Source organism: Alnus glutinosa, chromosome 11 (assembly GCF_958979055.1).
Source record: "Alnus glutinosa chromosome 11, dhAlnGlut1.1, whole genome shotgun sequence".
In the NCBI taxonomy this organism is placed as follows: Eukaryota; Viridiplantae; Streptophyta; class Magnoliopsida; order Fagales; family Betulaceae; genus Alnus; species Alnus glutinosa.
The window spans coordinates 19,528,579-19,553,725 of record NC_084896.1 but is presented as its reverse complement, the minus strand read 5'-3'; the positions used below and the strand labels follow the sequence as shown (position 1 = coordinate 19,553,725).

Below are 25,147 nucleotides of genomic sequence, written 5' to 3'. Positions count from 1 at the left end.
TTTTGACAAAATTTCATAAGATTTTTCAGCAAATTTTAAAACAAAATAGAAAATCCCACTCAAAACAAAACTTTTTCACAAAAAAAAAAAAAAAAAAAAAAAAATTCGAACTTCTTTCTATTTTATATCACATCAATACTATTTTACTCCTATTCAAAATTTTTCTTTTTTTAAAAAAAAAAAAAAAGAAACACCTCCCAACAAGGGCTACAAAACGGGACCATATCATTGCATTCACAAACAAAAAACCCATTTCCCTACTTTATTTTTACTTTTTTAAAAAACAATCAATTTCTAAACATTATAACCTTTTTTACTTTTTATTTCAAATCAATAATTTTTTTTTTAGCGTCTGGACGTTATACTGGGCCGTCCAGACGAAATCTTGGGATCCGACTTATTTGACTTGGAATTTACACAGAATCTTCTTTGAACTTCTAGAAACACATTCTGAAATAGCCTTCTTTAAGCATGTGACACTACAACTTGTCATAACAAGACTCTTTTCATATCGAATAAATAACCTCTGAATATCTAAAGACTCTGGAATACACGGCATTCCTATAAAAGCAACAATATTTCAGGATAGTGATTTATTTTGTCCCCCTTTGGCCATTCTGGGACAAAAATCACTTGACCAGTTAAAAATACAATTCCTGTCTAAAAACTAATATATTCTCATTTTTTATCTCAAAAGGACAAAGGGTAAAACAGAGTATGAAAACCATAGCTATAAAATACTCACCATTGATGTCTCAACAGGATAAGGGTAAACAAAGTATATAAAATCCAAGACAGAAAATTCTAAAAACCAAAAATAACAGGGATAAAGAGAAGTGTCTACAAGTAGCCCAAACAATCAGAAGTTTGTAAAACAACTAATAGAGAGAGGAATCAAAATCCTCAAAGTACCAAATCCTGCTGATCCACTGAAAGCAAGGGATGGAGAGAGATCCGTACATAAAGCTGGATTTGTGCTACTTCGGCTTCTATCTCCTGAAGCCGAGAACCATAGACTGAAAAACTTTAGTCACTTGAATTTGCAAAGCCTGAACCTGATTATCCGCATATTGAAATCCTCTAGTCAATTGGTCTGTAAGATAAAATAGAAGATTCACGATTGAACCTCTAACTGATGCAGATCTGGATGAATGATACTACGGAAGGCTCTGCATGAGCTGGGGAAAAAAGCTCATCTTAAATCCTGAAACCTTTGGAAATTTAAACAAATAACTTCAACAACAGTTAATTTTTCAAAGAATTCATTTGTCAGATATTGTACTGAGAGCTGCTGGACAACATATTTCTGAAAAGATTTAAACCGAAATCTATCCAAAAATAACACCACAAAGAATTATTAGATCTTGTTAGTTCCAAAAAGAATGTGGTATTATGACAGCTGTCAATTGGATGCCCAAGAATTTATAAAAGCCTATATAGCAATCCAAATGGCATAGATATATCAATATCAACCAAACACACAGACAGAAAATGATTTTCATGCACAATATTTCAAAAAAATATTTCAATATTCTAAAAAGCACAAGAACTTAACAGAATAAAGAAAGACACAGCAAATACTATAGAATAAGAAGACATGTACAGAGAAAGCCAAAATCTCGGGAGAAATCCGTGAGACAAACACACAACATGACATAATAAACCAATAAAAATGCAGTGGTGTAAAGATGGCAGAGAAAACAAAGAAAAGGATAAAAACCTGTAAGGATCTCGTCTGGACGTGATGCCAAAGTGTTCGTACGGTCCACTTGCCAGACTAGCAATTGATAGGAAGGCATGCGTCCGGACTGTAAGCCAAGTCCATCCGGACGTTTCACACTGAAAAGCTGAAAACAGAGGAAAATTTGTAGAAATAATAATTTTTCCTAAAGTTAGCTTCAGAATACGCATGTATAAATAATTGATAAGACAGTCAAATAGCAAATAAAAAATATACAAAGATATAATTGAGAGTTAAGTATTCAATTAGCCCAAATTTTCCTGCAGATAGAAATTTTATATAGATTACTCAACTGATGCAATGCGTGAGTGTGTGAAAGTTTTCTCAATAATGTATGATATTCGCTGATATGATTTAAAGCAACTGAATTTTCTAAACAAGAGAGAAATTCAATGTTGGATCAGTCAAAAGTCAAACCTTATTTTACTAGAGCCTAGCCGCCCTCATTTGATACACTCTCCTTAAGCTACAACACTTTTTCTTTATTTAGTCCTTTAGTGACTGTCTATTTCCGCAATGATTTGACCACTGACTGTTTCTATAGGAACAAGTTTAATAAGAGATTTATAGTACAAAAGCAGTGGATCTTTTTATTTATCCATATTTTATGAATTTTAAATGTTTTTTTATCACTTGGTGTTGTAACATACCTAGAAAAAATGCCATAATTTTCAGGTTCTAGGTTCAACTAGAGAATTTGTCAATTTGACAAGCTTAGCACAAAAAATCTATATTATCAGAATTTTCAAAAGTCAAAAACCAAAGAGTAAAAAATGTACCTTAAGGGAACTTTGGATAGTGTACAATTTTTCATCGCATGGGAAAAACAACTATCTATCATTAAGATGTAGCAGGTAAACTTAGTAGATATCACACATAACTCTCAATCATATATAAGCATATTTAATCAATGCATAATGAACTGAGATATCAGGCAAAAACACATGCAATATCTGAAAAGCTATCAAAAGAAAAAATAAAAATTCTGCATCTTCTTTCCCAATTTTTTATTTTATTTTATTTTATTTAATGTTGAAAAAGATAAGACAAAAAAACAACAAAAACATGTTAGATGAAAATAAATGCACAAACACCTCCTAACATGTATGGTAAGGACAAACCTGACCTAAGGGAAAGAGATTTGAAAGTACCAAGACAGAAAAGCAGCAGCCTGATGTGCTTTTTTCTGTTATCCCCAAATAATACCTGCAGAAGTTTCTCAAGATAACAATAGAAAATATGAGGGATAAAATAAATGTTTCATCAAACAAAATGCAAGGCATGAATAAGATATGACATGATGAATTATGCAATGCAAACATACCTGACATGCGCTAGGATTTATGAACCAAAATCCTAGGCATGGTAAGACTTCAACTTTACTAGGTGAGTCTACTCCCCCTCAAGGGGTGAATGATCTCATCATTCTTAACCCATACTTGCTTGACCTGTGGAGGTGATTTGCGGGTCATGTCCATGTTGGTTATTCTCCTTAGCATACCTTGCATCAGGCTCAACAATCCCTCATAGCTATGGTTGCTATTGGGCTTCTGTGGCTTTCTCTTGTAGCGCCTTGATTTGTTTTTCTTTAGTTTGTCACTCTGATTAGCAAGAACAAACTGCTGCTGATGCCGTGGAGCCTGATGTGCCGTCAGAGGTAGAATGCTTGAGGTAGCTTTTGTTGATAGCTTCCTCTGAACCTTCGCCTTGTGAGCTTGGAGCTGTGGACACTTGGGTCGGATGTGACCGGTGATGCTGCAGTGATGACAGGTGGGCATGTTTTTTTTGTTGGAATGCTTTTTGACAATCTCTGTAGATTTATGTTAGCATTTTCACAAATAATATTGTCCTTACCTTTTATATGTCTCCTATGCGGATGGACATTTAGTCGAGGAAGAATTTTAAACTTTACATTTCTTCAGAGCATCCTGCTTAATCCAAAGCCTGTGGGATTTTTCAACAAATAATAATTTGGTCTAATATGACAAATCTTCCCATAATTATGACAAGCAGTAACAAACTTACTTTGTGTTCCTGATTCATTGGACTTTGGCATCACATGATTATTTTAATCGACTGGAAAATCGGCTCCAGGCATTAACCGGCTCCGAGTAATCAGAAAATCGGGAAACCGGTCTGGTACCCGGTCATTTATAATCGGGTAACCGGCTACTCAGAGCTAGAACTAGTTATTAATTTTCTAGACACCCGGTTATAACTGGGTAACCGGCTCAGGGTATATCTATATATATATATATATATATATATATATATTATTTTTGAATGGGCTATAATATGTATAGTACATGGGCTTTTTTTTTTTTTTTTTGGTTGTTGTTGTTGTTGTTTGGGCTAGGCAAAGGACCGGTCCGATGATGGTCTGGGAGTACAACACTCGTTACACTCCAACTTTGCTTTCAGTTTCAGAACAATTTAGTAGACCCTGACCCGCCGCTCTATCCCCTTAAGTCCTAACCCTTGTCTTAAGGCTGCCCTCTCCCTCACGATGCGGTTTTACCGAGGAACTCAGGGTTTCATATTCATTTCCTCTCTTCCGTGTCTCTGACGCCGCACTCCTGCTCAGTCTGTCTCTGTCTAAAACCCCTCTGTAATATCTTGAAGTAGAACAAGTTTCCGAGCTGAGAAAAGGAAGGTATGTAATTTCAACGAGCTTTGCTTTTTTCTCAAATTTATTTGTTTGTTTGAATATTCAGTCTTTTCCCTTTATTTCTTCTCTTCTCTTCTCTTCTCTCCCTATTTGCTCGTAGAGTGGGAAGGAAATGGGAGATACCGGCAACGACGTCGCAGTGGAGCGGAAGGCCGGGAAGCTTCCGATCGAAGGCAAGCGGAACATCCTCATCACCAGCGCCTTGCCTTACGTCAACAACGTCCCACATCTTGGCAACATCATCGGCTGTAACTCTCTTGTCCTTTGTTTGGCTCCCGATAAGAAAGCAAAGATTTTCATGCATGTATTTGTTTTCTGATATCTCTGTTTTTTTTTTTTGGGAAGGTGTGCTGAGTGCTGATGTGTTTGCTCGGTACTGCCGGCTTCGGGGCTACAATGCGATATACATGTGTGGAACAGATGAGTACGGGACGGCCACAGAAACCAAGGCCATGGAAGAGAATTGCACGCCTAAAGAGATTTGCGACAAGTAGCATTTTCCACCCAAGTTTATTTTTTTTATTCTATTTTTCAGCCTCTATATGTATTTTATTTCTATGTATGACGTTGAATTGCAATTTGTATACCGATTCTATTTTAGGCTCAGTTTGTTTCGACTTCAAATGTTATCTGAGGTAAAATTTTTTTTAATAAGTCATTGGCTTCAAGGAGAAGAGGGCAAGGGGAGATTCAAATTAGTGCATGGTCCTCAACCGATTGAGCTATCCTTGGGATTAAAACTTTTCAGTTGAAAACATTTTTTTTTTGGGAAAATTACTGATTTTTCAGTGTTTTAGCTATTACTGGAAAATATTTTTCCCTGAAAACATTTTTCTTTGTTTAGTTTGCACCCAAAAAATTTTCTGCTGGGGGGTGTCTCCTGTGGGGATTGGTGCCTACAGAAGAGGGAGTGTCAGGGGTGTGGTGGGTGGCTCCGGTGGAGGTTGATACAGAAGGGGGTGGGGTGTGCCTTGAGGTGGGTATCCCTTGGGAGGTGAGATTGAAGAAAGGAGTTGAGGACGAAAATGTTTTATTTCTTAAAAAAGGTAAACCATTTTATGGAAATGGAAAACAAGTGGGTGTTTTATAGTTGATCAAGTTTTCCCAGCACAACCAAACACCAAATAATACTGAAAATGTTATATGTCAAAACAAATGGAGCCTTATTATTACCTACCTCAAATTCCATGAGGTGGGAATGACCCTTGGTATTTTTAAGCTATTCTCTCTTCTTAAAGTTTTTTCTTTTTCTTCTTGTTTCAAAGCTTTTTAGACGTTTAGAAAATAACCTGTTCCACAAGATAGGCCTTAACCCATCTAATTTGTTTTGCATTTGTAGATACCATGCGATTCATAAGGAAGTCTATGACTGGTTTGATATAAGTTTTGATAAATTTGGACGTACTTCAACCCCACAGCAGACTGAAGTTTGCCAATCAATTTTTAAGAAACTGTTGGAGAATAATTGGCTTACTGAGAACGTAGTGCAGCAGGTATGTGTTTTTTATTTTTATTTTTTGATACATAAGAGATAAATTTATTAAGGGCCTAAAGGCGCCCCTAAGCATACAGGAAGTATGTGTGCTTAGTGAAAGAAAAAAGAAAAAACACCCGTAAAACCCAAGAACATAAGGAAACTCAAACACCCCAACAGGAACTAGCCCACAAAACCTAGAGTCCATTACATCACAACAAGGGCACTCTTTCCTTTGCCTCGTCTAGAACCAAAACCCCTAGTATCATAATTGATCAAGCACTCAAAGTTTTTCACCTCTCTACTCCATTTAGACTTAGAAATGGAAATTGAAACCTCTTGATGCTGCGCCACATCAATTTGAGCCAATAAATCCAAAAAGCCCTTCATATTCCCCTCGCCGGAGACCCCCCTCGTGTTATTTCTTGTTTATACTTGGTGTATCCTGTACTTTGTTGACCTCTATATTCTTGTTTAGTTGTCTGGTTATTGGTTCCGGTGTCTCCTATTTGTTTTTCAGTTCTTATTGTGGTCAAATTATAAGCTTCAATGGTGATAAATGCATTTTACCTCTTGCTACTAACATCCAATTACTCCCATATTCAGCTTTACTGTGATACATGCAAAAGGTTCTTAGCTGACCGGCTTGTGGAGGGTACTTGCCCAAATGAGGGGTGTGATTACAAGTCTGCACGAGGAGATCAATGTGAAAAGTGTAGTAGGCTTTTGAATCCAACAGAATTAAAAGATCCTAGGTGCAAGGTACAGTGCTTACTTCTAATATTGAGGTCTCTATTTTGTTTATCCAATTTTAATTTAGGAATTTGATTGGATAAAATATTATCCATATCCACACTCAGGTTGTTTTTTGCTCCAAGGTAATAGTATCCCTAGCAATGTTGTTAAAAGCGTGCCCAAGCGTGCTTGATGTGCAAAGCGCGAAGTACCAAAGAAAAAGACACTTCTTACCCCTGAAGTGAAACTCATGTAATTAAAGCACCTGAAGCACAAAAAGTGTGTGCTTTTTTGTGAAGTGCTAGTTACTAGAAAGCAGGCTTTTTATTTTTTATTTTTCGTTAAACATGTGTGATTCAATTAAAAAGAGGATTGGATCTAAAGCCAATTGCAATACACTGTTGAAAAATTATATTGGCTCTATTTATGGTCTAATACACTACACACAAGTTTGTTTTGCTTTACATATCTAAATCTTTGGGATAAAATCTAGAAGAATAAGACACTTGAATCTTAAGGGACCACCACATCATCTACTCACCTCCTGTAATGACCTAGGGAAAACATTATTTACATATGCGCTATTACTCTAAAAAGACTAGTCAAGTTATAATTAGAGCTTCCTAAAATAACTTATAAAGCCCAGTCTCACATAATAAGGAACTAATGTGGGGCTTAGCTCAATCTCCCTTTTTCAAGACAAAATTTCATTTTTTTTTGACATTGTTTTTGGGGGTAAAAAAGAAAAAAAGTGTCATGGTACTTAAAACAATATATATATATATATGAAAAAAGAATGGCCTGCAATTTAAAATTGAGTAAAAATAGAGCATTGATTATTTTTTATTTTATTCTTTTAATTGTAAGTAGTTTAGTTATTTAGTTATGCTATATATTTTGCAGTTAATTTCTATACTTATCATTATTGCGATTTAGTTATATGGTATTATGGCCATTGAGGATTAACAAATAAAGATCTTGCATGGTAGTATGGCTATCTAGCAGATTCGAAGAGAACATGAATGACTTGACATGTATCTCAAAAATTTGCGCTTGGCTTTGATTAGGTATGTGTTTGCACTTTGGGTTCTTGCCTAGGCTTTTTGGGGTTTTTGCACTTAAATGTGCATGGTGCTTTTAACAACACTGGCACTGATCCTTAGCCAGGGAAGGCATAGCATGCTTGGATGCTTTAAAAGTATGTAGTTCATCTTGAAAGCGCATTTTTGCACTTAAATGTGCATGGTGCTTTTAACAACACTGGCACTGATCCTTAGCCAGGGTAGGCATAGAATGCTTGGATGCTTTAAAATTATGTAGTTCATCTTGAAATGGCATTTTAATCCAGACATTTTATTGCTTTCCCTTTTAGATAATTTTGATTTTACAACCTCTGATCCTTTTGGCCATTATGGTTTTAAAACTATAAACCTAATCTAAAATTCTTGTTAAAGTAGAAACTTTTCCAATAAATCATTCAGAGGATAAGAAAACTAGTGCTTGGTAAATGCTTTTTCCGACTAAATTATGACTTCCAGTCAGACAACCTTATTTCAGGGTTGAATTGAGTCCTGATTTATGTTTGAGAACATGTTTGTGAAATAATCACATCAGAAACATTGGGAGATCCCGACATGCCCTTACTCTTTTTTTTAATATATTTTTATTACTTAAAAAAATAAAAATAAAGGGAGATTTCCAAGGCACAAGCTCCATGTAAACATAGTTCCAGATTTTTCAAAAATATGAAACAACACGCAAAAGAAAGTATGATCACATACCTTAGTATTGATGGCTAGGGTTTTTTGTTAGTGATGCACGGGTAGGGTTTCTCTAGAGACCTTTTGATCTTCTCCTCAATTCTAATTGAGTGGTAAAGGCTCTATTGCATGATATTTCCTTTTATAGATCTCTTAACCTAGAGCCCTAAACTTGGAGATCAAGTCCATGGGACACTGGGAATTTGGCCACCACAAGGAATGGGTGTTCGGCCACTATTAGGAGTAGCACTCCCATGCAATTTCGACCGGCCCCAATAATTAGCTTAAAGAGGGATGCAAAGGGAAAATAAAACTAGCTCCAATGGGCTTAGGGCACTTGTCATCTCATGACTTATTCTAGATTCCCATTAATTACAACTTATTCTACAAAAAAGTTGTAATTGCACTCAAGTATTTTTTATTTTTTATTAATCAAGAGCTCCCTTGACTTCTTATAATTGCATTTGACCCCTCAATGAAATATCCGTAGTGAAATTAAAGTCGAGAGTAATTATTGTCGCTTTATTTCACTATCTCTTTATCCTTGAGTAACCAATTTAATCTTTTGATTATTCTCATACTCTTCAAATCATATTTCATTTGCATTTAATTTTAAGTAATTCCTTACTAAAATGCTCATACTCGAGACTTAGAACAATCAATTTTCTTTAAATCTATCTCAAGGGAATATTTCATATCTCTTTGATCCCAATCAAAGTGATTATGGATTCTATCTTGAGGAGCAGTGCTCACACAATGTTGCATGTGATTAGCCAACATATTGAGGTTTCGATCATAGATGATCTCACTTCTAAATGTATTAAAGTGACTTACACTTCACATTTGAGTTCACATTCCTCTCGGAATTAAAAGTCAATGCTATAAGCAGTTGTGAGTTCAAGTTATTTAATTTGTAGTAGTTTATAGAATAACAACTCACGTGGTCCAGTTTGGTGCATCGTAATCACACCAACAAAGTCTCCACTTCCATAATCAAGATAGATCATTATGATTAATATGTTGTAGTCTTATCAAATGGAATGCTCACTTCCATCACTGACTATAAATTAGGGTTTATAAATTACAAGGTATTATGGCTTATTCTGTGTGATAATATCTCATTAACACATTTAAACCATATTCAATGTAACTTAAGGATTATATATGCATAAATATCACACGTGTATATAAAGATATGCCCAATGGTCTAATTTATCTCAGAAAATAAACAACTTTATTATTAAACTGAAAATGTCACACAAATCAAATTGGGTTTTAGGTCACAATCTCTAACAATTTAGTCACTTGGACCTCGTTCTTGTTGAGATTATGTTTCGTTGCTAGGGGTGTTGGTTCTAGCCCGGGTTAAAGGCAAGAGGGCCCTTGTTGTTGTGTAAAGTAGTACAGGTTTCTTTGAGGGCTCTGGGTTTATGTGGTAGGGTTGGGGGTTTCTTCTGTCTTTTGGGTTTTTTCTGATGTTCTTTCTTTGTTTTCTGTTTTCCCTTTCTTTTGGTGTCCTTTTTGTATACTCCCTGTATGCTTAGGGGCGCTTGACGCCTTTTTTTTTTTTAATGTTATTTCTTTCCTTACCTATAAAGAAAATGTTTCAGTGTATATAAATTCATCTTCGTCCTCCATGATCTTTATAGAAGAAGATAAATTATAGAAAAACAAGCTACTGTCATTAGATATATGGAACTGTGGTGATATTTTGATATTCTGTGTTACACTTCTAGTTGATACATAAGCTTTATCTCAAACAGGTCTGTCAGACAACACCACGCATTCGTGACACAAATCACTTGTTTCTTGAACTACCTTTGCTGAAGGACAAATTGGAGGAATATATCAACAAAATGTCTGTGGCTGGATCTTGGAGCCAGAATGCTATTCATGCAACATATGCATGGCTTAAAGAAGGGCTGAAATCACGATGTATTACCAGGGATCTGAAGTGGGGGGTTCCAGTACCACATGAGAATTTTAGTGATAAGGTTATTAGTTATTGATTGAAAAAACATGCTGAACTTATGCTGCACCCTTCAAATTTTTATCTTTTAAATATATTTTGGCAAATTTTTTTTTTTGTGTGGTGGTGGATAGGTTTTCTATGTCTGGTTTGATGCGCCTATAGGATATGTCTCCATCACTTCTTGCTACACATCTGAGTGGGAGAAATGGTGGAAGAATCCTGAAAATGTGGAGCTGTATCAGTTTATGGGCAAGGATAATGTGCCGTTCCACACTGTAAGTGTTATAAATTTCTATATTTTGTGATAACTTAAAGAAAGAGGGCAAAATACTAACATTTGTTAGCTTTAGTTTCTTGGATTTGTGTATGTCAATGTTGATTACTCAGCTGAGAAACTGAAGTTTAATGATTCTTTAAAGAAATCACCATATTGGCAAAAACCTGTGTTATTATTTTCCGTGTTTTCAGATTTTGTCTTGCTACTTGTAACAATTTTTTCTTTTCTTGCCTTAACTTTTTGGTCCAATAATTCCCTAGTACAGGTAGTCGAGATATCTTGTTAGTAACATACAATTATTGCATCTTATAACTTTAAAAGGTTACACATATCCATTACACTTTCTACATAATGTGCAAGAATTATGGGTGCTTATAATTTTAGAACCTTGCAATGATCACTAAGTTGGTAGCAAGTTGTTGTAGGATATAGGTAGGTGTAGATTGTGTACTTACTCTTATAGGGATTGATATCTTGTATCATCGTGCTAGACCCTGTTGAATTGTTTTTCTTTGGATCCACATGGCCATTTTGCTATGATGAAATCCTTTGGACTCGCCAATTATCGATCCCTATTGACTTGCTTTGGATATAATGACACTGGAATCTAAATTGTAATGAATTGAGTCTTTCATTGATCTAAATCAAATCTACAGAAATGAAACTTCCTGATGTTATAGAAATAAAGTTTAAAATAAAATTGATTTTTTAGTTTTGAGGACCGTGAGAGGATTTTGGAGGAGATTAAGTTTTTGTTTTTCAACACATTGTATCTTTGGACAGCTGCGTTTATTTCTCATTTGGTGATTAGTTATCATGATTTCTTCTTCTTTTTACCCCTAATAGCTAGGTGGCTTCTTTTGTATACTTCATTTGTACCTTGGGTGCCTTACGCTTTTATTGATATTTTGGTTACTTATAAAAAAAAATCTTTTTGTTTATTTATTTATTTTTATCATTTTCAAACTGCTAATTCAAGTTTAATAGCATGGATTACATAGCACCAGGAGAGTTCAATTATTTCGCCTAATTAGCGTAGTAGGTACCTGCATACAAGACTATCATGAAATTTTTGGCTTCAAAAGTAAACCTTGAACTGTACATAATGTAGCAACTTATAGCTCTCCCCTTACTCTACACCCCTAAAACAAGAAAGAGGTGGAGATGGTTGTATTGGTGGATGCTTTGAGGCTAGTAAACCTGTGTATGTCCTTTCTTGCCCATGGTTGTCATGGAAATATACAGTTTGGCTTGGCTGTGGGGTTCTCTTTTCTTGTATTTTTTACTTCAACTTTATTCTTGTGTCAGGTGATGTTTCCATCTACGCTTCTTGGAACTGGCGAAAACTGGACTTTAATGAAGACCATCAGTGTCACCGAATACTTGAACTATGAAGCAGGTTGGCCAACCATCTGGTAGTGGTTTAAATGATATGCTACAGTGGCCAAGTTATCAAGCATTTAGATATGGATGATTGATGAATAAACTTCCCTTTTTATGTTGCAACGATGCTTCTCATTTGAACAGCTTGAACTAGATGAATGTTCATTTTGATGGTTTTTACAGGAAAGTTTTCTAAGAGTAAAGGTATTGGAGTTTTTGGCAATGATGCAAAAGATACAAACATTCCTGTGGAAGTATGGAGATATTACTTGCTAAATAATAGGCCTGAGGTAATTCTTGTTATACAGGATATATTTTGTCTTCGTTTTAAATATAACTCTAGATTCTATTAATTTGCTTTCTAGATTTATGACTGGGTTTGTGTAAACTAGGTATCGGACACATTATTTACATGGACCGACTTGCAAGCAAAATTAAACAACGAGTTGCTAAGTAACTTGGGCAACTTTATAAATCGAGTATTGAGTTTCATTGCTAAACCCCCAGGTTGATCAACTGCTTACCTTTAATTTCTCAAAGTTCTGTTTGTTCAGATAGTTTTTATTTATTTATTTATTTGATTCCCCTCATTGTGGGATGTACTTATAATACTTCTGATTGCTGTTATGCTACAGAACACTATATTTAAAATGTGTATGTTTTATTCATCTGTCTCGCTGAATGAGAACAATATGTACATGATGAATAATGCAAATATTTAGAAGGATAATTCTTTTTTAAAGAATTAACTACAGTGCCAATCACCCATATTATATCACACCAAGACCTTTGATGTTTGTAAAATTCTGAATGCCATTTGCCTTTTACTCATGGGTTTTACTGGTATAAAGAGACTGAGTTTCTGTTTACAGGTCTAGGATATGGTTCCATTATTCCTGAGCCTTCAGATGCTGACACAGATCCGTTGAAACATGAACCAACAAAGAAATTGGTTGGTAGCATTGTTGAGTATGTGGAGCAATACGTAGAAGCCATGGAAAAGGTGATTGAAATTACTGGATATATTGCATGCAATTAGAAGCTGCTCCATGCCTCTATTTCTCTAATTGCTTTTGCATTGGAATGGCGTTCTTATTTGCAATGTGTATAGGTTAAACTAAAGCAAGGACTAAAAACTGCAATGAGCATTTCTGGTGAGGGGAATGCATATCTGCAAGTAAGTTCCTATTTTATTTGCTCTGATTTGGATGCTTGTTTTATATTTTTATTTTTATGAATCTATTGGTTGGAAACAGCACTTCCAAAATGCCTGCGAATTTTTTTTTGTCACTGCCTGAGACACTCTGGTCATTAATGCTATGTAGGAAAGCCAATTCTGGAAACTTTACAAGGAAGATCAACCTTCCTGTTCTCTCGTTATAAGAACTTCAGCAGGGCTTGTATATATACTTGCATGTTTGCTAGAACCTTTTATGCCATCTTTCTCTCTTGAGGTAATGTAACCTGCCAGCAGATCTCTCTGTGACATTCCTGGAAATACATAGTATTGTTTATCATAAATTCGCTAATGCAACTGTGCAATGCTGACATTGTTTTGGTCCTTAAGGTTCTTAAGCAGCTCAATTTGCCTCTTGAAACTCCATTTTCACTTGAAAAAGGAGATATTGATAGGGCAAGCAGACCTTGGGAGATCCTGCCAGCTGGTCACAAAATTGGGACACCAGAGCCACTGTTCAAAGAATTGGTGTGTCTGCTATTTCTATGAGTTGTTTTGTGAATTATAATGGGCCTTAAGCTAGCATAATTACTGATTTAGTGAAAATCAATTGTTGTTCAGAAAGATGAAGAAGTAGAATTTTTCAGAGAGAAGTTTGCGGGCAGTCAAGCTGATAGGATAGTGAGGGCAGAAGCGGAAGCAGAGAAGATTGCTGAGCAACTGAAGAAAACAAAAGTTTCAGGTTGCACTTTATTTACATTTTTTTATTTTATATTTATTTACTGTCATGTCTAATGGTTGGCAATTCAATTTCTGCTCGTTGCATGGGTTGGATGTCATATACATGCTGCATTTTCAAAACAATAATTTCATAAAAGCACTAGCTAGCTAACTTATCTTTCATTCTCAGGTCTTCTCTGTTCAAATGCTAACTCTTTTGTTTTTTACGATTAACGTGGTTCCCTTGTGGTTGACAAGTTGTTGATATTACAGGAGTGCTATGATGATTGTAGCTTTTGATACCTCTTTCTGGAGTATTTCTTGGTTAATCTTAGTATATGTTGATGATATTCTTGGTTTTACTAGTTTGTTTTGCTTAGAAAGGCACTATTCGTTTGTTTTGCTTATAGTAAGGCATTATTTGTAACAGATAGCAGTGGCAAAAGGCAACGGCCTACAAAATCTGCAAATGAAGCCAATGCAAGGGCCACTGCTGAGCCAGAAATTTCTGTTACAAGGCTTGACATCCGTGTTGGCCTTATTACAAGTGCTAAGAAGCATCCTGATGCTGATTCGCTCTATGTGGAAGAGATTGATGTGGGTGAAGCGCAGCCCCGAACCGTTGTTAGTGGACTCGTCAAGTATATACCTCTTGAAGAAATGCAGGTTTTTGTTCGCTGCTTTACAGATCACAATATTGGAATGTGCATCTTTATTTTTTCTTTAAATAAATCATCTGCAAGTCTAGTAGTTCACATTTCTGTTTCTTTGGCAGCAAAGGAAGGTGTGCGTTCTTTGCAACCTGAAGCCAGCAACTATGCGGGGTATAAAATCACAAGCAATGGTTCTTGCTGCTTCCAGCAGTGATCACACCAAGGTTAGTGAACCCATAATACATTTTCATCAGAATCCTCATCTTATCTGAGTTTTTTTTTAAGCCATATTTCAAAGTGATTATACCCTTCCTCACCACATGAGGATTGAGTATGATGTTACCGCTATAGAGAGCAGCACAGATTGCTAACTTGAAAAGGATGTGGATTGCTTACTTTGTTTTTGGGTTTCTCACCTCTTTAAACCCCAAGGATAGTTTAATTAGTTGGGGGCTACACCTCATGAAGCGGATGTCACTAATTTGAATCTTCTCATCCACTCTTCTTGGGGTCAATTACTTATCTATAAAAAGAAAAAGTTTCTCACTCGTTCAAACCAGCAGGGGGCTATTCTTTGGCAATTTTTGCCAGAACTTGGCAATATCTGCAGCTTTAGAAAAAATCACGTCAGGTGTGCTAGATGATCATCACTTTGGCCTTTTGCCATTTGCAGGTTGTGGCCAAATAAGTGTGAGGATATAATTTTGGATCACTGTGGTGTTGGATGTTTGGTTAAGACACATTTTAACATGTTCCACATTTTGGCACGAAATAGGTTAACAGTGATTGCTGCATCATGGTGTAAGATGTTTTGGAAAATGTAGTAAAGCCCACAATTGATGGCCAACATTTTGGCTCTATCAGTCAATGCGTTTTGGAGGTATTTTTTGTTTTTGGATTGAAAAAGTGTTCTGATATGACATAGAGGTGAAAACAGTTTTTGCATTTTTAGTAGTGTTTTGTGTTTGGATTGATTGTTAATGTTTTTGTTTTAAGAAGAAAAAACTAAAGACCAAAAATAGAAATTTTAATAAACGGAACCTTTATTGACACAATTTTAAGAAGTTACTATTTGTTTACAAAATTTAATCAGTTTTGTAGATCCGTTTTGAAGATATAGATGGCTCCGATATATTTGTTCTTGTTTAAGTAACGGTCATTGAACTTGAACACTAATGTAATTGATGGTAAAAAATCTTAGGTTGAATTAGTTGATCCACCTCAATCTGCTCGTGTTGGAGAAAGAGTTACATTTCCGGGTTTCGACGGTGTGCCTGACGATGTCTTAAACCCAAAAAAGAAGGTATGGGAAACAGTGCAAGTGGATCTGAACACTAACTCGGAACTAGTGGCATGCTACAAAGATGTTCCATTCACCACATCAGCTGGTATTTGCAGGGTTTCATCCATTTCCAGTGGGTCAATCAGGTAGATAAATGTCTTTGTTGCATTATTTAAAAACAATGAAAAAAAAATTAAAAATCCCCTAGATTTTGCGTGCAATTTCTCTTATTTTTACACCGTTGTGTTTCCATATATATGAATGATTTACTTTTCTTCATCATGTTGGTATAAAAAACAAGTCCCAAAAAAATTTGGATGAGGGGATTTATACAACTTTTCTTCATCATGTTGGTATGAAAAAAGAATTCCCAAGAAAATTTGATGAAGGGAATTTAAGCAAATTGATCTCTCTCTCTCTCTCTCTCTCTCTCTCTCTCTCTCTCTCTCATGTTTATATAGTTCAAAACATTGAGGACCTAACATCTTGCAGGACTTGCAAGTACGTTGACAAACCATTAAATCTTGCAGGTTTAAAACTGATTCAAAACAGCTACCAAAAAAAAACAGCCCCTAACAGCCAATCTGAATAAACCGATATTTGCTCATAGCACTTCATCACATGGTTAATACTAACTGCGAAAGCATTACAGATTAAAGCAAAGTTAATAGGGAAAAATGTTGTTTCAGTTCCCGGGTTTGACTGCTAATTAGGATTTAAAAATTGACAAAGCACTCTTATGGTAATTTTTTGTAGGGATGTGTTTGTTTCATAACTTATTTACACAACTCCTATGCAATTGAAGATGCATCGGTGGGACTTATGCATGTGGGTTTCACCATTCCCACCAATGTGTTTAGGATTGTGTAGAAGTTGTGTAAATGAGTTTTGCAAAAATTATTTTCCTTTTATTTAACAAATAACTACCTACACCAACGGAAACTATTGATGTGTCATATCAGTACTAATAGAAAATAATAGAAAATAGATTGTCTCTTGTGACAAGTTAGTGGAAATATGCTGCGCTGGATTAACATGTCATTTTTTACCAGGAAAAAATAAAAATAAAAAACTAAAAGAAAAAGAAAAAAGCAAGAGTGAGGGTGGCCACTCCAAATTGGTCAGAGGAGATGTACGACCATTTCTTTTTATTGGCATTCACTAAGATATCAATAGTCCAAATTATAAATCTACTCTCAATATATTTTTTTATTTAAAAAAATAACAAAAAAGAAAAATTGGTTAAGGGGTGGCCAACCACCCTCATAGGGGTGGTCGGCCACCTAAACCATTTTTTATTTTCTTTTTATTTATAAGTTTATTTTGAGACATTTAAGATTTATTTATTACAAAATCAAACCACACGAACCAATTTGATAATTCTTTATATATATATATATATATATATATTTTATTCTGTTTCCTTTGTCCTATAGAGATATTAAGGGGGAGTAAATTTATTTTTAGTTTTTCTAATACTCTATTTTGCCCTTTGCTATTTTGAGACAAAAAATGAGAGTATTTTTTGTTTTGCACCGGGAATGTATGTGCTTTAAGATGCTCAAAGAAGATTCTGTGCAGATTTCAACTTAGAAAAATCAGACATTGTGAAGATCTACTAGCTCTCTAAAGGTTGGCGGTGGCCCGGTGTACTGTTGCTGTGCCCGTGTTGAAATCTATTTTGGGGAGGAACCCTAAAATAAAAGAAAACATAGAAGACCCCTTCAAGTAGGAAACTTGGTTAGAAGACGTTCATGTTGGGTTACGTATCAGAGTGTTAGATACGATTACTGCATATGGGTATGTGAGTGTTACTGTCTATGTACTGATAGTGGATTTCCTGGGTTTGGCTACCCCGGAGTGATTTTTCTCTTCATTGAGTTTCCATTTCATTAACAAAATATTTGTGTTTTTTAAATTTTGCATTTACTATATTTTGTTACACTTTTGCACACATACACGGTAATTTAGAAGTCATTTATTTTTCAGATCTGATGATGAAGATGCTACCGGTGGAACGAAGCTGGAGGACCATGGAACCTGGTGGAGTGGAGCGTATGATGAAGAGGTCTCCTGAAGTTAGTAGATCTGATTTGGAAAAAAAAAAAGCAGATCTAAGAACTTCAAGATACTGGGAGAACCATGACTTAGATCGGGAGGAGGAGAAGAAGGCCAATCCAACTGCAGAGAAGCTATTGACGGCGGTGCAACGGGTGGATAGAACCTCCAAGGGAGGTAAAGCTAGAGAAACCTCTAGCCGGATATAGAAGGGCCTCAAAGGAGGCGGGAGCAGACTGAACATGGGCGGATAGAGGAGAAAGTGTGGAGAAAAAGGGTGGTGGGGAGGGAAGCTTGAACCAGCCAAGCTTTTTTCGACAGAAAGTTTTTTCGAGGAGATATGATACATTGCCACCCTAAGACACAACTCATGACCACCTTGGCCCACGTGACAATTTTTACTTTTACTTTCTTCTTTTTTAAGAAAAAAACCCTAAAACTAGCTGGGAGATCACCTTGCCACATGGGAAAGGTGGTCAAGAGTCATTTTGAGGTGGCAAAAGATCATATCTCATTTTCAAGAGAGTTCTCGAGGCGTCTTCGAGAGCAAAGTTGTCCAATATTATTCCTTCCCTTTTCATTCGTGGGTGGCATTAACTTTAAAAAGTGAGAAATTTTAGAGTACTGAATACAGTAGAAATTTTATTAATTGCCTCAAATCTTACAATTGCTAACTGTACCGCTTTAAGCAGTTAGTTATGAAAAGTCACCGCTAATCACACTATTCTAGATAGTACAATTAGCTGTTATTAACTGTTAATAACTACCCGTTTGTACTATCCTAATTGAAATTAATTCGTTAGTGTTTTTAAAGTAGATCAGCAACTGCAAAGATTATAATACCATCGATCCTTAAGAAGCTCATGAAAGTAAAAGAAAAGTATGATACCAAGAAGAAAAGCTTCTGTTTCTGCTCTTAATTCTTTTTATGCTACTCGTTAAAAATTATTTAGCATGACAATTTGTGTACTTTAAGGCGTAAACGAAGTAGATAGCTTGATTTACTCCATCATCTAAAGCCATCCAAAGCTATCCCTTTAGCCACATTTATTGATATGTTAATCTGGTTTTTAAGTTTTCAAACTTGTATTAGAATCCATGATAATGTAAGACTCTTCACATCTATATATTTTGCAATACAATTACTATTTTGGTATTGAACGCCAAACCATTGTTTCAAATAATCTTTTACGGTATTGAGACAAGAGTTACAAAATGGTTTTTGTAAATTAAATTTATATTTGTTAATGTAGACGTAAAAAAGACGTGTAACGTTCAAATTTTTTCACTATAAATAGAATCTTGTATACAATCAAATCATCAAGCAAAGATGTAGTCAAGAAAAGACTTTAACTGTGGATATAGGCCATATATAGACCGAATCACCTTAATTCTTTGTCTCTCTTTCTTGTTCTCATATCTTTTCTAGATTATCCGTTCTTACATGGTATTAGAGCTATAGGTTAACGCCAGTGTTGGATCTCGAGTTTTTTTTTTTTTTTTCCTCTTATCATTTTGTCTATGAATTTCACGTATATCAAAGTGAGGATCCATCCATTTATCTCCAAGTTTTGCTTTAGCAACTAGCAAATCGGGATACACATTTTTTACAATAAACTTTTATCTTGGGGCACTCTTGCAAATATTCTATCTTTGCGTTGCTGAAGGCCACTTTTTTGCAAATCCAAGAAAAACTTATCCACACTAAATGCCAACCTAAAGGAAGATGCTACTGGTGTTGAGCTTCTTCTCTATTGGATGAACTTGGTTGGATTGATTTTAATAATTTGAAAGTGACTGAGAAATGAAGATCCTGCAGGTGTTGAGAGTTTCTTCTCTGATTTTGTGGACGTGTTTAATATTTGGAGTTATCATTCAACTTCTGTTGGAAATTGATGGAATTATTGGTTTCCTTGCTTTTGTATAAACAGTGCAAAACTACCAGTTTTTGGAGTCACACAGTTTGATGCTGATTGTCATCAAAGGAAAGCATATTCTCTCAATTAGCAAATGACAATGAAGTGCTAAATGGATTATAAGAAGAATTTAACATGCTAATGATGTTGGCTAAGGAAATTCATATTTGTCTCGATGTGTTCGATCTATAAATTTTGTAGAGAACTTTTTTTTAGAGAGTGGCCGGGGGCAGAACTAAGATTTTTGTATGGGGTCCGAACCTACGTAAATAAATAAATACATAGAGTCCCTTTATGTGTGTGTGCACGTGTGTTTATGTAAAGTAAAATAAAAGCAGAAAGGATTCCATAATAAATTATAAGTCATAATTGTATACAAAAATTACATGACTATAAAATCATTTATACTAGGATTTTTTTATTTTTTTATTTTTTTAAGAAAAAATAATGTTATAAGCCTATAACATTGCTTCCTTGTTTTGGTCCGAGTATAACTAGAAAGCTAAAACCATTTGAGGATGGAAAATTAACATTGACCGGGCCATGCTAGTGAAAATAGTATTTTTACATGGCCGGATTGTGAAAAATTTTAGGTTGCCAAAGACCCCCCCAACTATCCACCTAGGTCCGCCCCTAGAGTGGCATTCAACCAACTTAATAAATACTAATCCTTTATAGATTACAAATTATGGATTGAAAATAGTGGTTTCCTTTCCTTGATACTACAATAGATAGCTCGTCCCATTGAGTTTAATTGAGACGAATTGAGCTCTTGTTCCATGTGTAAGAACGTATAATCTAGGAAATGGATGAGAACAAGAAAAGAAATAAAAAATTAAGGTTGTTTGATTTATGGTCTACATCCACACATCAAAGCATTTTCTTGGCCACATCTTTGCTTAATGATTTGATTGTACACCAGATTCTATTTATAGTGAAAGAGTCTAAACGTTATACGTATTTTCTAGTTTTTTATTAACAACAATAAATTTAATTTACACAAATCATCTTGTAACTCTTGTCTCTTATAACTCTTGTCTCAATACGCCCCCGCAAATCCAATGGTAAATCACGTACGTTGAGGTTTGATCTTGAACAACAAATGTCTGAAAAAAAGCTATTATAGCTTGAATTAGAACATCGGCTACTATGACTGGAACTTTGATTTCGGCAATTATGGCCGGCATTGGCTACTATGGTAAGGACTTGGGTAATTGGTGATTGTTTGGCTGGCATCAGCTACGATGGCCGGAATTGAGCCAACTATGAGCCTTAAATAGGCCATATGGGCCAAACGTAACATATGCTTCTTTGGGCATTTTTATTTTGAATAGATTTCTTTCTCTCTCTCTCTCTCTTTTTGTCCTTTTTTTTCTTAATGCAGAAAAGACCAATTTGCTACCAAACAATCATAAAGATGCACATAATTGCCCCACGCTCTTTGAATAGGGCGTTACAACGCTCTCTCTAATCTACCAACCACGTGGTGTAATAATATTGGTAACTTAGCGTTGGCTTCCCATCCTATTTTTCATGCCCGAACAAAGCATATTGAAGTTAACTACCACTTTATTCAAAAAAAAGTTGTTAATTGGGACATACGAGTTAAGTTCATTTCAACAATTTGATTGTCGCTCATATTTTAACAAAAGGCCTTTCTTCTGCTGGGTTTTCTTTTCTAAGAAACAAGCTCATCATGATTGATTCCCCTCCTGTTCGCTTGGGGGGATGTTAAATTAAGAACAAACAGAAAATAAACATCATGCAGATCTCCTGACATTGAAATCATACTCAAATCTAAAGTTATCCAAAGCTATCTGATTAGCCACATGTATTGATATGCTTCTTAAGTTTTCAACTCGTAATATAATAGAATCCCCACGATAATGTAAAACTGTACATATCATCTATATATTTTTCATTACAATTAATGTTTTGGTATTGAACACCAAACATTAGCGGCCCTGAATTATTATGTTACGATCTTTGTATTCCACATTGATTAAGTGTAATATTAACTATGTGTACGTATATAAGTTTTTAGGCACGTTTTCTTTGTAAAACGGTTTTTAAGGGTGAGTTCTACCCAAAATTTGTATTATTTGGTATCAGAACAAAACATCGCGTCATAAGTTCGAGTCACGAAGGGGGCAACCTATGGGTTAGCTATATTAAAATACTGATCGGTGAGTTGAGCTGCCAAAGGAGAAATGGCTACCAATTGGTCAAAATCGATATAGTGGGTTGTCGTGGACATCGACTGTAGAAGTGTGATGGTATGTTATGATTCTTGTGTCCCACATTGGTTAAGTCTAATCTTAACCATATATGTGTATATAAACTTTTGGACAACCTCTCGCCGCAAGTTGGTTTTTAATGGTGAATTCTATTTAAAGTTTGTATCATATTAATATTAGTCGTCTTGAGTCTCGATGATGTTCTAACTCAGTCAGGTTTGTATCATATTATTTTTAGTCATAGTCATTTTAAATCAAATGGAGAGGATCCTTCTCTCTTACGCAGCTTCCAACAAGAGCATGTGCTACTATAGTTAAACCCTAGATTAGCTACAGTAAGATGGAACTGTTTATTTGTTTATTTGTTTTCTTTTATTTAAGCTCAAGTTTAGCTCTAGTAAGATGACACTGTATATTTAATTAGCATTACACGTTTCTCAAAAAAGGAAAAAAACAATAAAAAATAAAAAAACAATAATACTGTACGTGCAAGTCATGCTGATGTAAGACCAGACCGTCGGTATCATTTCTTATGGTTTGCTAATTTTTAATATTTTTATGTAATTTTCGGCTTTTTAGATATTGGATATTTTTTCTATTTAAAATAGATTTTAAGGTTTTACTAGTCAAAATAAGTTTTTATGAGATAATAAATTAATTAGGAGGTGTCTAATAATATTTTTAGTTGATAATTGATTTAGGGAACTTATAAATTGGTCTCTAAGTCTATAAACAAAAGTAAGTTTTTAGGAGATAATAAAATAATTAAGAGGTGTTTAAGCATATAGATCCACTCGATGATGAACACTTGCACTGAACTCGCACGAGCGCTCATATTTTTTTGCTTCTTTTTTTACTTTTATTTCAAAACCCGGCTCGCTCCTGATTACCTATCTTTTGGACCCTTTGCAATTATTTTTCTCTCCTTTTTTATTTTCTTATGAATTTAATGAACCCATTATGAATTTAAGACAGTCATTTATGGCAACGGTAGGAGAATGACAATCACATATCAGTAATAACAGAGCATTCCAGCCAGGTGATAACTTGGACATTTGATTTCCTGACCATTGACACTAGTAATTCTTGAACTTATGCTTGATGTCTTGATCGTCTTCCAAAAAGAGATTCTTTTGAACTCAATTGATCTTGACTTTAGTAATATATATATTTCCTCCTTTTTTTTTTTTGTGTTTTTTTGTTTTTGAGTTGAAAATTGAACCAGTCTGATGGGGTTGCAGCTTTTCGGAATATGGAAAGCTGTAGGGAGGTACCATTTCCCTTGGGTGGCTTCTCATACTCCATAAAGCCTAACTGCTATACAAATATGACAAAAAAAAAAAAAACCTGTTTTATATCAAACAGGTTACAAGATACTCAGAAATCACTCCCAGAAGGCCCTTAGCCGGCTACACCAAACGAATTTAAAAGATTAATATATAATATATTATAAAAGACCCCCCCTTGGGGATAGCGGAGTTGGTTGGTTAGCCGGGATGCAAATTTGGATGAAAAATTATCCACATCTAGCTAGCTAGTTACTTTAGAGCATACCTAGTGAACTTTCTAAATTTTAGTTAAAAAGTTTATTTTAACTACTGCTTTTAACGAACTTCCTCCATTAAACTCTCCAAATATTTCTCTATTTCAACTAGATATTAATTTTTTATTGGTTTTAAACAACCGCTCCTAACAAATCAGGAGAGAAGAAAAGTGAAGTAAAATGAGAGAGAAATAATTAAATATTCAATATCTCATGAAATTTATGAGCCAAATTTGGAGTGAAATTCTGACAAAGAGCGAAATTAAATAGAGAAATTATAGAGAGTATGTTAAAGTTAAACTTTTTTTTTTTCAGTTTTTCATCAAATTTTGGTAAAAAATTTGAGATGGAGAGCTCACTAGGGATGCTCTTAACAAAAATATTAGTGGGTGCATGCAACATTTGGGCGAGCACTATTCACTAAAAAAAAAAAATCTATCATTCTCTCTTAATTTTTTTTTTTTTTTTCTTTCAAAGAATAAAGAAATCATTTATTTAAAAACTTATTTAAATAGAATACTAAATGATCTTTTTTTTTTTTTTGACATTGACTAAAACGATGTTGAGCATGATATATATATAAATGCACTAAGGTCTCCGTTTGTGATGCGAAACTTTTATGCTTTTGGTCCGTAGAAAATCCGTAGAAAATCTACAACTTTTTCTTCCACTACGCAGTGGGAAGCAGAAAGCGGAATAATAATGTGAAATAATGCTTATCCTAAGAATTAAGATCCCACGAAAATTGGCAGAACAAGGAAACAAACACACAAGCTGATGGGCCTGCCTGAAACCTTCCCGGCCTCCTGCTTGATAATGGCGTGTACGTGTATTGCACCCATGGACGACATTGGCCAACTTTCCATTTCTCAGGTCACACCCCTCCATTAATATTCCCCTATGTGACCTTCCACCGATCGAAAGATCTATTTTTCGCAACTGGCCGGCCACAACGTTAATTCTCACGTAGCTACCTAGCTAGCTAGCTTGGGTGCCCACTTTCATCCTATGAAAAAAATGAGGTCTATTATATATATATATATATATCATTTCCGATCACCTTGCTTAATTTCTTCCTCCCCATTTTTGTTTTTTCTTTACAAGATTTCTGCTAAAAGACACAAACATGCACCTTTCTTTGTGCTTCTTCTATATTGGGTTGGCCGGGATCAGAGCTCGTATGGAATCTATCTGTCCACGTAAATGTTGGGCTGTCCGACCACTTACTAGCTAGGATGATTAATATTAGGAATCATCTTTTTATCATTATAAAGTTTATATGTCTTTTAAAATAATCATTGAATTTGTGATGAATCACCATTAAATTTTGATCTAATAATGATTTCAAAAGCAACATAAACTTTCGAGGGATAAAAAAAGGTCTCTATATATCATTATTCTACTAGTACATGTGAGTCTTATATACACTCTCTCGCATGTGCTGCTAAAATTGCTAAAAGAAATGTTTGTTATTTAGTAAATTGTCATACAACTGTAATGATATGGCAGTGAAAATTCAAATGTTTGCTATTTACATGCCTTTGTTGATCC

General features: G+C 34.9%; 1 protein-coding gene across 1 annotated transcript; it reads left to right on the top strand.

Moving 5' to 3' along the window:
• Nucleotides 1–4,201: 4,201 nt before the first annotated feature.
• LOC133881714 (methionine--tRNA ligase, cytoplasmic-like) lies at nt 4,202–16,245 on the top strand. Its single transcript, XM_062320722.1, has 18 exons — nt 4,202–4,394; nt 4,512–4,657; nt 4,755–4,899; nt 5,749–5,902; nt 6,490–6,645; nt 10,142–10,372; nt 10,482–10,625; nt 11,936–12,026; nt 12,194–12,300; nt 12,403–12,517; nt 12,883–13,013; nt 13,122–13,187; nt 13,336–13,464; nt 13,578–13,715; nt 13,809–13,929; nt 14,338–14,573; nt 14,683–14,784; nt 15,762–16,245. The coding sequence occupies exons 2-18, from the start codon at nt 4,522–4,524 to the stop codon at nt 15,990–15,992; spliced, it is 2,433 nt and encodes an 810-aa protein (XP_062176706.1). The 5' UTR covers nt 4,202–4,394; nt 4,512–4,521; the 3' UTR covers nt 15,993–16,245.
• Nucleotides 16,246–25,147: the final 8,902 nt, after the last annotated feature.